The sequence below is a fragment of the Mobula hypostoma genome, chromosome 11 (assembly GCF_963921235.1).
Source record: "Mobula hypostoma chromosome 11, sMobHyp1.1, whole genome shotgun sequence".
Lineage (NCBI taxonomy): Eukaryota > Metazoa > Chordata > Chondrichthyes > Myliobatiformes > Myliobatidae > Mobula > Mobula hypostoma.
The window spans coordinates 109837000-109849132 of NC_086107.1; the positions used below are offsets into that span (position 1 = coordinate 109837000).

The 12133-nt window shown below is 48.1% G+C and overlaps 1 protein-coding gene across 4 annotated transcripts in view; it reads right to left on the reverse strand.

Moving 5' to 3' along the window:
• LOC134354096 (interferon regulatory factor 3-like) overlaps positions 1–11859 on the reverse strand; it is a 67573-nt gene extending 55714 nt beyond the window's left edge. For 3 of the 4 annotated variants that reach the window (XR_010019723.1, XM_063062854.1, XM_063062852.1), the window contains exons 1-3: positions 11778–11859; positions 7694–7859; positions 2278–2449 (exon numbers count right to left, since the gene is read on the reverse strand). Coding sequence is in view for 3 of the 4 variants with exons in the window: in XM_063062854.1 (XP_062918924.1) it covers positions 2278–2449; positions 7694–7858 (337 nt within the window). In the remaining variant the exon portion in view is untranslated. Of the gene's footprint in view, positions 1–2277; positions 2450–7693; positions 7863–11777 lie in introns of all 4 variants that reach the window. The other variant, XM_063062853.1, reaches the window with a different exon arrangement.
• Between the last annotated feature and the right edge of the window lie 274 nt (positions 11860–12133).

Consider the following 12133-nt stretch of genomic DNA (forward strand, 5'->3'; position numbering starts at 1 on the left):
TACAAGATGACAAAAGGTACAGATAAGAGTAGACAGCCAGAGACTTCTTCACAGGGAGGAAATGGCTAATACAGCAGGGGAAAATTTTAAGATGATCAAAGGAAAGTATGGGGGGGGGGGGACATCAGAGGTAGGTTTTTTAACATAGAGTGCATGAAGATCAAGGAATGCACTGTTGGGGGTGATGGTACAGGTTAGTATATTAGGGACATTTAAGACACTCTTCAGACACGTGGATGAAAGAAAAGTGGACGGCTATGTGGAAGGGAAGAGTTAGATTGATCGTAGAGTGGGTTAAAACGTGAACACAACATACAGGCTGAAAGGCCTGTACTGTGTTGTATTTGCTACCCTCCACTCCATCTCCATCAGTCATTCTACTGGGAAGTCCCTGTCATAAGACACAGGAGCAAATTAGGACATTCAGCCCTTCGAGTATGCAATGCCATTCCCATCACAGTTGATCGATTATCCCCCCTCGACCCCATTCCCCTGCCTTCTCCCCACAACCAATCAACCTCCGCTTTAAATGGACCCAAAGACCTGGCCTCCACAGCCGTTCGTGGCAGTGAATTGTACAGATTCCCCGCCCTCCGGCTGAAGAAATTCCTCCTCGTCTCGGTTCCACAGTGGTGTCCTTCTACTCTGAGGCCATGCCCTCGGGTTCTAGTCTCACCCAGAACAGGAAACATCCTCTCCACGTCCACTCTACCCCGGCCTTTCAACATCCCATAGGCTTCAATAAGATTCACCCTCCCTTCCATTCTTCTCCAGTAAGCACAGGACCAAAGACGTCAAACACACCTCGTACGTTAACCGTGAGCCTCCTCTGGACCCTCTCCAATGCCAGCGCATCCTTTCTTAGAAACGGAGCCCAGAACTGCTCAGTGCCCTCTTCAAGTTTCTATCTAGTCATTGATGACAGAATGAGATTTGACAAGAATTGCGTGGGATCTCTGCAGTCTGTGGAAGTGGGGGAGCTAGAGTCAGACGCCATCTACTAGACAAAATGCTAAATCAAAGCCCTTTATGCTCCATCAGACAGGTGTCAGAGATCACACTGCTTACCCTTTACTTGGTCTTAAAGGCAGATTAATGCGCTGCACTCAGTGGTCCCTTTAATAGGTGCACCCGCTCGTTAATGCAAATATATAATTAGCCATTCGCTCGGCAGCAACTCCATGCATAAGAGCACGCAGACACGGTCAAGAGGTTCAGCTGCTGTTCAGACCAAACATCAGAATGGGGAAGAAACGTGATCCCAGTGACTTTGTGCAATGATAGCTGGTGCCAGATGGGGTGGTTTGAGCATCTCAGAAACTGCTGATCTCCTGGGATTTTCACACACAACAGCCTCTAGAGTTTACAGAGAACGGTGCGAAAAACAAATAAAACACCCAATAAGCAGTTCCAAGGGCGAAAATGCCTTGTTAATGAGGGAGATCAGAGGAGAATGGCAAGACAGAAAGGCAACAGTAACTCAAATAACCACACGTTACAATGGTGTGCTGAAGAGCACCTGATGTCGAAACTTGAAGTGGGTGGGCTACAGCAGCAGAAGACCGCAAGCATACACTCAGCGGCCACTTGATTAGGTCCAGGTGGTACCTAATAAAATACCCAGAGAGCATCATCACAGTAACCTTTTAAGGAACTGACTGCCCATCCTCCATAAGGGTAACCGCCAGGTTAGAGCAGACTGTTTGTACCCCAAACAATTCTCAAGTCAGAGAGGCAGACTGAGTTGCCAGGCAGCAGAAGATGCCAGCAGGTCTATCCTGCTCGTCACTCAAACGCTCCATCGCACGTACAGATTTTAACGCACGTTGGACGCTCGTAACTTGGGGAGAACCGATTGTGTTTCTTGGATTTACTGTGAATGCGCGAAAGGAAGTGAATCTACACGTTGGACGTTCGTAACTTGGGGAGAACCGATTGTGTTTCTTGGATTTACTGTGAATGCGCGAAAGGAAGTGAATCTTGGGGTTGTACGTGGTGACACATATGTTGTTGTTGTTCCTTCGCGCGCCTTCTGGGCATTTCTGCTGTATCTGACGCATTTGTCTATCTTTCCACGAGGCCGAGTGGCTAGCTCGATGCTCAGCCCAGCACGGGTGGAAAGCGCGCAAGCAAGGAGCTGGCCGGATTCGAACTCGGGCCCACTCGCCCCGCAGTCCGGGTGCGGATGCCACGACACCACCAGCCAGCGTTAACTTCTATGTGCTTTGATAATAAATTTAACTTTGAACTTTGGAATGACAGACTGAGGTTACTCACCGGAGTTATGGATCTCGTAGATCAAGTGGGGGTCGAGGGGATCACTCCTGTTGTCCTGCACTCTACGGAAATGCTTCTTTCGTGCTAAAGCACTTCGGAAGTTTCTCTTCCACACAGGGGGATTTGGAGCATCGATTCCTACTCTGTACCGGCCACTGGCTATTGCCCAAGCCTGCGAAGCATACAAAAACATGTTAGCATCTGCTCAGGTACCTCCTGTACCTAATAAAGTGGCCACAGATTGTACGTTCATGGTCTTCTGCTGCTGTAGCCCATCCACTTCAAGGTTCGATGTGTTGTGCGTTCAGAGATGATCTTCCGCACGCCGCTGCTGCAACGGGTTGTTATTTGAGTTACTGTCGCCTTCCTGTCAGCTTGAACCAGTCTGGTCATTCTCTTCCAACCTCACAGGGCATTAACAAGGCCCACAGAACTGCCACGCACGGGATGGTTTTTGTCTCTCACACCATTCTCTGTAAGCTCTGGAGAGTGGTGTGTGTGTGTGTGAAAATCCCAAGAGCTAAGCAGTTTCTGAGATACTCAAACCACCCCATCTGGCACCAACAGTTAGTCCTCGGTCAAAGTCACTTAGATCACATTTCTTCCCCACTCTAATGTTTGGTCTGAGTAACAACTGAACCTCTTGACCATGTCTGCATGCTTTTATGCATTGAGTTGCTGCCACATGATTGGCTGATTAGATATTTGCATTAACGAGCAGGGTACTTAATAAAGTTGCCTGCGTATATACGATAACACTGCAATTAAACTGTTACATACAGCATACGCGGAGCAAGAACAACAACAACAGTACGATTAAACATTTTTGCTGAATCATACTAGCAACTGTACACACTGGTCAATTTACCTGCTCGAGTGACAAACCGGACCCACCGTAATGAAAATATGCACCCGCGAAAAGAGACGTAGAAGTTCCGTGCGTAGAAGACCCAAATGATTTACCGTGCAATTGGCCACACTTGCAAGAAGAGGACCACAACCTTGTCGTTGGGTTTGGAGACGCACGAGCCTCAGTGACCCGGACAGCTATGCTGGCTGGAGTCAGGGCTTTATGCTTTGGCTCTTGGTAGGGTCACCCATGCCAAACAGGTCAAAGGGCGGAGGCCAGACTAAAAGTGGTCCACCGGTCCTCCAGGTTCGGGGGTTCAGCTCAGGGCTAACAACCCTGACTGATAAAACAAAATTGTTACGAAAACAGCAATGAAGAATGCTTCTACATCGGAGTGTGATGGTATTCCTGAGTCTCCACCCGGGACTTGCATGAGTGACAGTAGTGAAAACCGAAAGGAGGCTACTGACAGGATGAAGGAAGCCCTGAACAGCTCCAGAGATGGAGGACCTTCATTGCTGCCCTAAACTCCAGTGGCGTATCAAGCAGTAACTAACTGTTTGATACGCCACTGCTCAGTCTCACAATCAATTCGATACAGATCATAAATGTCTACAACAATGCACTGTTTTTTCTTAAAATGAAGTAACATTACTTCCCAATATTAAGTCAAACAAATCTTTTTTAAATATTACAAAAAGAGAAAACGCTCGTCTAAAATGCAGAGAAACTGCTGGAAATCCGAACAAACAGCGCATCGGTTTAAAACCCCATGCTGTTGGAGGGAGCGTGTTAGCATGTTTATCAGAAAAATCTGAAAAAAATACTCAACCTGTCAGGCAGCACCTGTAGAGACTGAGACAAAGTTAATGCTTCAGGACAATGAAATTCCCTTTATTCTCCTTCTCTCAAACAAAATGTGTTTACTTATTTATTTAGAGACACAAGGTGGAACATACCCTTCCGACCTACCGAGCTGCCCCACCCAACAACCCACCAATTTAACCCTAGCTGTTGGAATCAGTTGTTTTTATTTGTTTTTAAATAAGATATTAGTTGAATTAATGCAAGACTAAAGTCATAGCTTTTATTTCTAACAAACATGGATACTTTCAGAACGCAAACAACAGGAATTCTGCAGATGCTGGAAATTCAAGCAACATACATCAAAGTTGCTGGTGAACGCAGCAGGCCAAGCAGCATCTATAGGAAGAGGCGCAGTCGACGTTTCAGGCTGAGACCCTTCGTCAGGACTAACTGAAGGAAGAGTGAGTAAGGGATTTGAAAGCTGGAGGGGGAGGGGGAGATGCAAAATGATAGGAGAAGACAGGAGGGGGAGGGATAGAGCCGAGAGCTGGACAGGTGATAGGCAGAAGGGGATACGAGAGGATCACGGGACAGGAGGTCCGGGAAGAAAGACGGGGGGGGGGGACCCAGAGGATTGGTGCCAGATGGGCTGGTTTGCTGATTCCTGGGACTTTCACGCACAATCATCGTATAGTAGAGTCATACTTTATTGATCCTGGGGGAAATTGGTTTTCGTTACAGTTGCACCATAAATAATTAAATAGTAACAAAACCATAAATAGTTAAATAGTAATATGTAAATTACGCCAGGAAATAAGTCCAGGACCAGCCTATTGGCTCAGGGTGTCTGACCCTCCAAGGGAGGAGTTGCAAAGTTTGATGGCCACAGGCAGGAATGACTTCCTATGACACTCTGTATTGCATCTCGGTGGAATGAGTCTCTGGCTGAATGTACTCCTGTGCCCACCCAGTACATTATGTAGTGGATGGGAGACATTGTCCAAGATGGCATGCAACTTGGACAGCATCCTCTTTTCAGACACCACCTTCAGAGAGTCCAGTTCCATCCCCACAACATCACTGGCCTTACGAATGAGTTTGTTGATTCTGTTGGTGTCTGCTACCCTCAGCCTGCTGCCCCAGCACACAACAGCAAACATGATAGCACTGGCCACCACAGACTCGTAGAACATCCTCAGCATCGTCCGGCAGATGTTAAAGGACCTCACTCTCCTCAGGAAATAGAGACCATGCCAGACCATGTTGCAACCAGTCAGTATACTCTCCAACACACATCTAGAGAAGTTTGTCAAAGTTGTAGATGTCATGCTAAATCTCTGCAAACTCCTAAGGAAGCAGAGGGGCTGCCGTGCTTTCTTTGTAATGGCACTTGCTTGCTGGGCCTGGGACAGCTCCTCTGAAACGATGACACCTACGATTTTATAGTTGATAATCCTTTCCACCTCTGATCCTCCAATGAGAACTCGTCAATATATAAAAGGCCACATTGGGAGCACCGGACGCAGTATATCACCCCAGCCGACTCAGAGGTGAAGTGTTGCCTCACCTGGAAGGACTGTTTGGGGCCCTGAATGGTGGTAAGGGAGGAAGTGTAAGCCCCAAACAGTCCTTCCAGGTGAGGCAACACTTCACCTCTGAGTCGGCTGGGGTGATATACTGCGTCCGGTGCTCCCAATGTGGCCTTTTATATATTGGCGAGACCCGACGCAGACTGGGAGACCACTTTGCTGAACACCTATGCTCTGTCCGCCAGAGAAAGCAGGATCTCCCAGTGGCCACACATTTTAATTCCACATCCCATTCCCATTCTGATATGTCTATCCATGGCCTCCTCTACTGTAAAGATGAAGCCACACTCAGGTTGGAGGAACAACACCTTATATTCCATCTGGGTAGCCTCCAACCTGATGGCATGAACATTGACTTCTCTAACTTCCGCTAAGGCCCCACCTCCCCCTCGTACCCCATCTGTTACTCATTTTTATGCACACATTCTTTCTCTCACTCTCCTTTTTCTCCCTCTGTCCCTCTGAATATACCTCTTGCCCATCCTCTGGGTCACCCCCCCCCGTCTTTCTTCCCGGACCTCCTGTCCCATGATCCTCTCGTATCCCCTTCTGCCTATCACCTGTCCAGCTCTCGGCTCCATCCCTCCCCCTCCTGTCTTCTCCTATCATTTTGCATCTCCCCCTCCCCCTCCAGCTTTCAAATCCCTTACTCACTCTTCCTTCAGTTAGTCCTGACGAAGGGTCTCGGCCTGAAACGTCGACTGCGCCTCTTTCTATAGATGCTGCTTGGCCTGCTGCGTTCACCAGCAACTTTGATGTATGATACTTTCAGAACAAATTGTTTTGCGTCCCCTTACCAGCAGAAACGTAGTTTATCAGTTACATCATGGTTTCATTTTTCATTGACTCACTGTTAACACATGATACGCCTGTGCATTTCCATTGGTCCCTCCTAAACTCAGGAATTTGCGTGATCTCGAGTATGAAAGTGCCAGTGTTTGCAAAAGCCTATCTTTGGATCACCTTTGCTCCTTCGCTTCTGACCTGGTTTCACGTGCTCTACATCTGCTCCTTTAAACTTCAAACTAAACGACTGCAAAGCAGCAAAGTTTCCTCTCATTCTTGGGACTCGGGGATCGGAAAAGTCACCGAGATCCCACTGCAGCCTAACCACGGGGCAATTTACAATGACCAATTAACCGACTAACCGGTACAGGGGGGAAACCAGAGCACCTGAAAGAAACACACACACACACACGTGGGAAGAACATACAAACTTTCTTACAGAGGACGCTGGAATCGAACTCTGAGCTCCCACTCCCCCAGCTGTAACAGCGTTGCACGAACCACTATAACACCCACTGTATATCTCTAATATCCTCACTCAGAAGATAGATTACTGAGCTGAGTTAGAGCCATCATGGGTACCAGCCTCTGCCATATCCAAGACATCTAGGAGCGGTGCGTCAGAAAGCTGGCTTCCATCATTACGGGCCCCCACCACCCAGGACACGTCTTGTCCTCATCGTCGCATGAGGAAGGAGGTACCAGAGCCTGAAGGTACACACTCAGCGATTTAGGAACAGCTTCTTCCCCTCTGCCAACTGATTTCTGAACGGACCTTGACCCATTAACACGACCTCACTACTTTTTTTAAAATTTCTGTTTTTGCACCATATATCAGGGATGCATCTTGCCCTAACCATGGACTTTTTACTCTCCTCCCATCCGGTAGGCGCTACAGGAGCCTCCGCTCCCGCACCGGCAGGCACAGGAAGAGCTTCTTCCCTGAGGCTGTGACACTGCTGAACCTCTCATCACAGCGCTGAGCAGTATTGCACCCATATTGTACTGTCTCAGTACTTTTAATTTGTGTGCTGTAGCAAATTTTTTTGTTCGCAGTTATTTTGTAAATAACACTATTCTTTGCATTTCTGGTCAGATGCTAAATGCATTTCATTGGCTTTGTATCAGCACAATGACAATAAAGTTGAATCTAATCTAATCTATTTTAATTTAACTATTTAATATGCACATGTATACTTACTGTAAAATCAGGTTTTTTCCCCTATATTTATCTATCGCATTGTACTGCTGCCAGAAAGTTAACAAATTTCACGATATATGCCGGTGATATGCAACTTGATTCTGAAATACTCTCTGACTCGCCGCAGATGCTGCCCGACTGTCTACGACTATTGCCAGCATTTTGTTTTTACTTTAGCGTTACCTCAAATATCTTGACATCATCCGAGGAGATGTTCTGTCTCAAGCAGTGTTTCCAAGGAATCCTGAACTGTCTCTTCTCTTTATTTACCCAGCAGAGGCCGGGGTACTGGCCGCTATCTACTTGCGTGATGAGCCACGGACACAGCAAAGGCTTCTGGGAACTCATCCTGCTGGGAAGAGAGTGAAAATAATGGAGGCGGGGGTCAGAAAGACATTAAGAATATAAAGGAGTGTGAGCACAAGCCCTTGTCACCCTGTCCGCCCTCTTCTATAATTCAACATTTCCCTTGTTAAATACAGATCAGGCCTGTTCCTCCCGGAATCTCATTTTCTAATTGGGATTGAAACTGAACCACTTTTACTGACAGGAGAAGGGGCAAAGGTGGGTTACTGGGCGCCTTAAAACCAGTCGCTTCAGGACGATGGGACTTGACAGCCGTGGTTGGCAGCTCATCCAGAAGTAAAACTCTGATGTCAAACCTCCGCTGCCTTGTGGCTACACCCACTCCTGGGGAAGGCTTTGGGAGTAAACCCTGAGGATAAACCCAGAGCTGAAGTCCCCAAGGCAGTCCTACATCGAGCTCAACGCTGACTGGCAACTCCTGCCAAACCGTAAGGGCCTCTGCCCTTCAGATGCGTGGAGAGGGGGAGCTTCCTGCACGGGCAACAGCTTGGTCTCCATATCCTACTGTCCTGGCCTGCGCATCATGTAGACCCCAACCACAGCGGGTGTCAGAAACAAGAAAAAAACTCTGCAGATGCAGAAAACCCAAGCGATGCTGGAGGAACTCAGCAGGCCAGGCAGCTTCTATGGAAAAGAGTACAGTCGATGTTTCAGGCCGAGATCCTTCAGCTGGACGTCATAAGTTGGGATCAATTCCTGCTAAGGTCAATGGACGAACTATCCAAATGGACTCTGGTTAATTGGAACACATTTGGGACCAGAACATTTTGCTCCAATTAGCCAAAGTTTCACAGAAATTGTTGGAGGAATAAAAAAGACAAACTATCGCTTAACTGAGAAACAAATTAGGCTTCTAAATAAAATACTGGACAAATTAGACTATCAATATGACTACAGTACTATAGAACTGTGTATTCGTTCCCAATAGTTATTGATGGAGGAATTCATCTGGCGTGTACACACTGCCGTGTTCTTTTTATTAACAGTAAATGAACAAAATCAGTGCAGACACCGAGAGCAGATAAGAGAATAGCTTTGTTGCCTCCCTGCATGAAGTCAAAATAAAGAAAGCAAAATGATGGAAAAATCACAGCTTTTTGAATCGACGTCTGTCGGCCCAAATGGATAACATAACGCAACTGACATTATTTAAAAACTGCTCACTCTGTAATGTCTAACGGCCACACAAGCGCACACGAGTGACACTAGTTAGAAACTGTTTAGTAACAGTCTCCTGTCCCAATTAAGCGGCATTGTGTCCCAAATAAACGAAGGGAATCTCGGCGATTTTCTCGATTAGTTTTCCGGTAAGTTCTGTAACACATTGCTCGAAGAAACAATCTCTGATGCAACCAAAAAGAAGCCACATTGGCTCTACTGTAAGACCAGAAGACAGAGAAGCAGAATTAGGCCATTCAGCCCATCGAGTCTGCTCCATCATTCAATCATGTCTGATTTATTTTCCCTCTCAATGGTTCAATATCAGATAATGTATACAGTTTACAACCTGAATTCCTTACTCTTCACAAACATCCACAAAACAGAGGGAAAAAAACAAAGAATGACTGAAAAGCATTAGAACCCCAAAGCCTCCCTCCCCCTCCCATGCACAAACTGCATCAACCCTCCCTCTCCTCTTTCCCCGCTTGCTTCAGCAAAGGCATCAACAACTCTCCCACTAACCCCCTCCACCGTGCAAGTAAAAGCCCCCAGACACCAGGTTTCGGAGTCTGTCAAAAACTACAGTCCATCCCAACAGTTTGACCTCTCAACAGACCCTCTCTCTCTCTCACTAAAGAGGGAGAGATTATCGCTCCTGTGAGGGGGGAGGCCAACGGCTCGCTGTTTTAATCTGCAGTGTCGCTTCCTCGAGCTCTCCTGCCTTCTCCCCGTAAACTCTGACACCTTGACTCATCAAGAACTTTGTTTGGACTTTGAGGAGATTTGGTATGTCACCAAAGACTCCGGTAAATTTCTGTGGAGGTACAGTGGAGAGCATTCTGGCTGGCCTGCTACGGTGTCTCCAATGCACAGGATCCCAAGAGGCTGCAGAGCGCTGTAGACAAGACCAACTGCACCACAGGCACAAAGCTCCCCTCCATCCACAGCACCTTCGACAGCAGGTGCCTCAACAATGGGGCATCTGTTATTAAAGACCCTCACCCTTCGGAACATGCCATCTTCTCATTGCTACGATTACAGGAGCTTGAAGACCCACACTCCATGTTTCAGGAACAGCTTCTTCCCCTCCGCCATCAGATTTCTGAATGGACAATGAACCCAGGTACACTACCTCACCATTTTTCTTTTGGCTCTCTTTTTGACCTAATTATTTTATTTATACATATATATTTATTTATTTTTGTAATTTGTTTTTTAATGTAGGGTGTCAGGGTGGAGATACGTCTCTACCAAAGGAGGTGTAAGGCTCTCTTTCCCTCCGCTAGCCTGCAGGTCACCCTTGGGCAAGGAGCAGCACCTCTTTGCCCCCAGTCAGGGTCATGTGAAGGCATGGGCGCAGGTGGTGGATGGTCGTATGAGCAGCTGGTGCAGATCACAAGTCCTGGTTATGCGACCACTGACACCAGGCAGACAATCTCTGAAGAGTATTGGTAATGGCTGGGGTCACCCGTCTTGTAAAGACACTGTCCACAAGGCAACGGCAAACCACTTCTGTAGAAAGGCTTGCCAAGGACAACTGTGGTCCAAGATCATGATCGCCTACGTCACACAACATGGCCATCATGATGATTATGTTGTACAGCTGCCGCAAAGACAACAAATTCCACAACGTAAACCTGATTCTGATTTGCATACCACTAATTCTTCAATACATTTGCTAGCTTTGTTTGACAAATCAACATGTAGGTTCAAATCTCCCGACAATTACAGTTCCCTATTATGATCTGTGCTACTGAAAAGGTCACATTTGGGTTGGGGGGGGCGGGAATTAAGACAACTCCTAACTGCGTCTCCTTTCCTGATCTCATGATTCATGATCTCAACCCAAAGCCATCCACTACCTCTAAATCACAACTCAACACCAATCTGATACTTTCTGGATTAATCGTCGTCACATTTGGTCTGTTCTTTTGAAACAGTGCTGAAACCCTCCCCCCAGTAATCAGCTATTTGTGTCGTAATCTCTTCAATCTTACTGTGACCATCTTGATTTGAACAACTGATTTTTTTTTAATATAGTCTACACTAATTGCCTCTGCACTGAATAGTTTTGCCCCATCCCCACCTTGTCAATCCTCCACCCCCTCACAATACTGAAAAAATCTAGGATTTCCTTTCCTCTCTTCCCCACCGTTAAAAGGGGTGCTCCCTCCCCTAAAAAAATTGCCCTCTCCACCCTTCTCTAAGAGGAGCTTCACCCCGCCCTTCTTTCAAGAGCCCTTCCCTTCTAAGGACACCCTCTTTCGCCCTCCCTCCACTTTCCTTCCCTCCTCTAAAGGAACACTCCCACCCTCCCCCTCTTCCTTCTCTAAAGGGGATGCTCCCTTCTCCCTCCCCCTCCCCCTCTTCCTCCTCTAAAGGGGACGCTCCCTTCTCCCTCCACTAAAGGGACGCTCCCACCCCTCCCCCATCCCTCCTCTAAAGGGACGGTCCCCCTTCCGTCTCCCTCCACTAAAGGGGCGCTCCCCACCCTCCTGCTTCACACAGCCTCCTCACTCTAAAGGGACGCTCCCTCCTCCAAAGGGGCGCTCCCCCTTCCGTCTCCCTCCACTAAAGGGGCGCTCCCCCACCTTCTTGCTTCACGGAGAGCCTCCCCGCTCTAAAGGGGCGCTCCCTCACCTACGGGCTCTCAGCCCGACCCCAATCCCCACCGGAGAGCCGCCGCGCCGTTCGGAAGCGGCCGCCGCCGGACACCGGAGCCGACTCGGCGGGGACCCACCTGCCAGGGACGTCCCGGCTCGGCGCCGCGATCCACTTTCACTTCGCTGTTCCCCACCTGGCGCCAACCGCCCGGATGTCCCGCCTTCCCCCGAGCATCACTTCCGCCAGCTGGGAGCATCGAGGAAGTTCCTCTCGGATAGAGTGTAGTTTTGTCCGCACAAGCCTGCCCGTGTCTCTCCCCTCCACAGCACAGTTCCAATCTGTACAGGAGTCACCAGATGCCAGAATACGAAGCAACACGCAAGATCAGGCAGCACCAATGGGGGAAATTCATCTCCTCAGATGCTGTATGGCAGAGGCCTCCCAGTCCCACACCCCCTATCCTTTCACATGACCATCTACTCCCCTTGACTG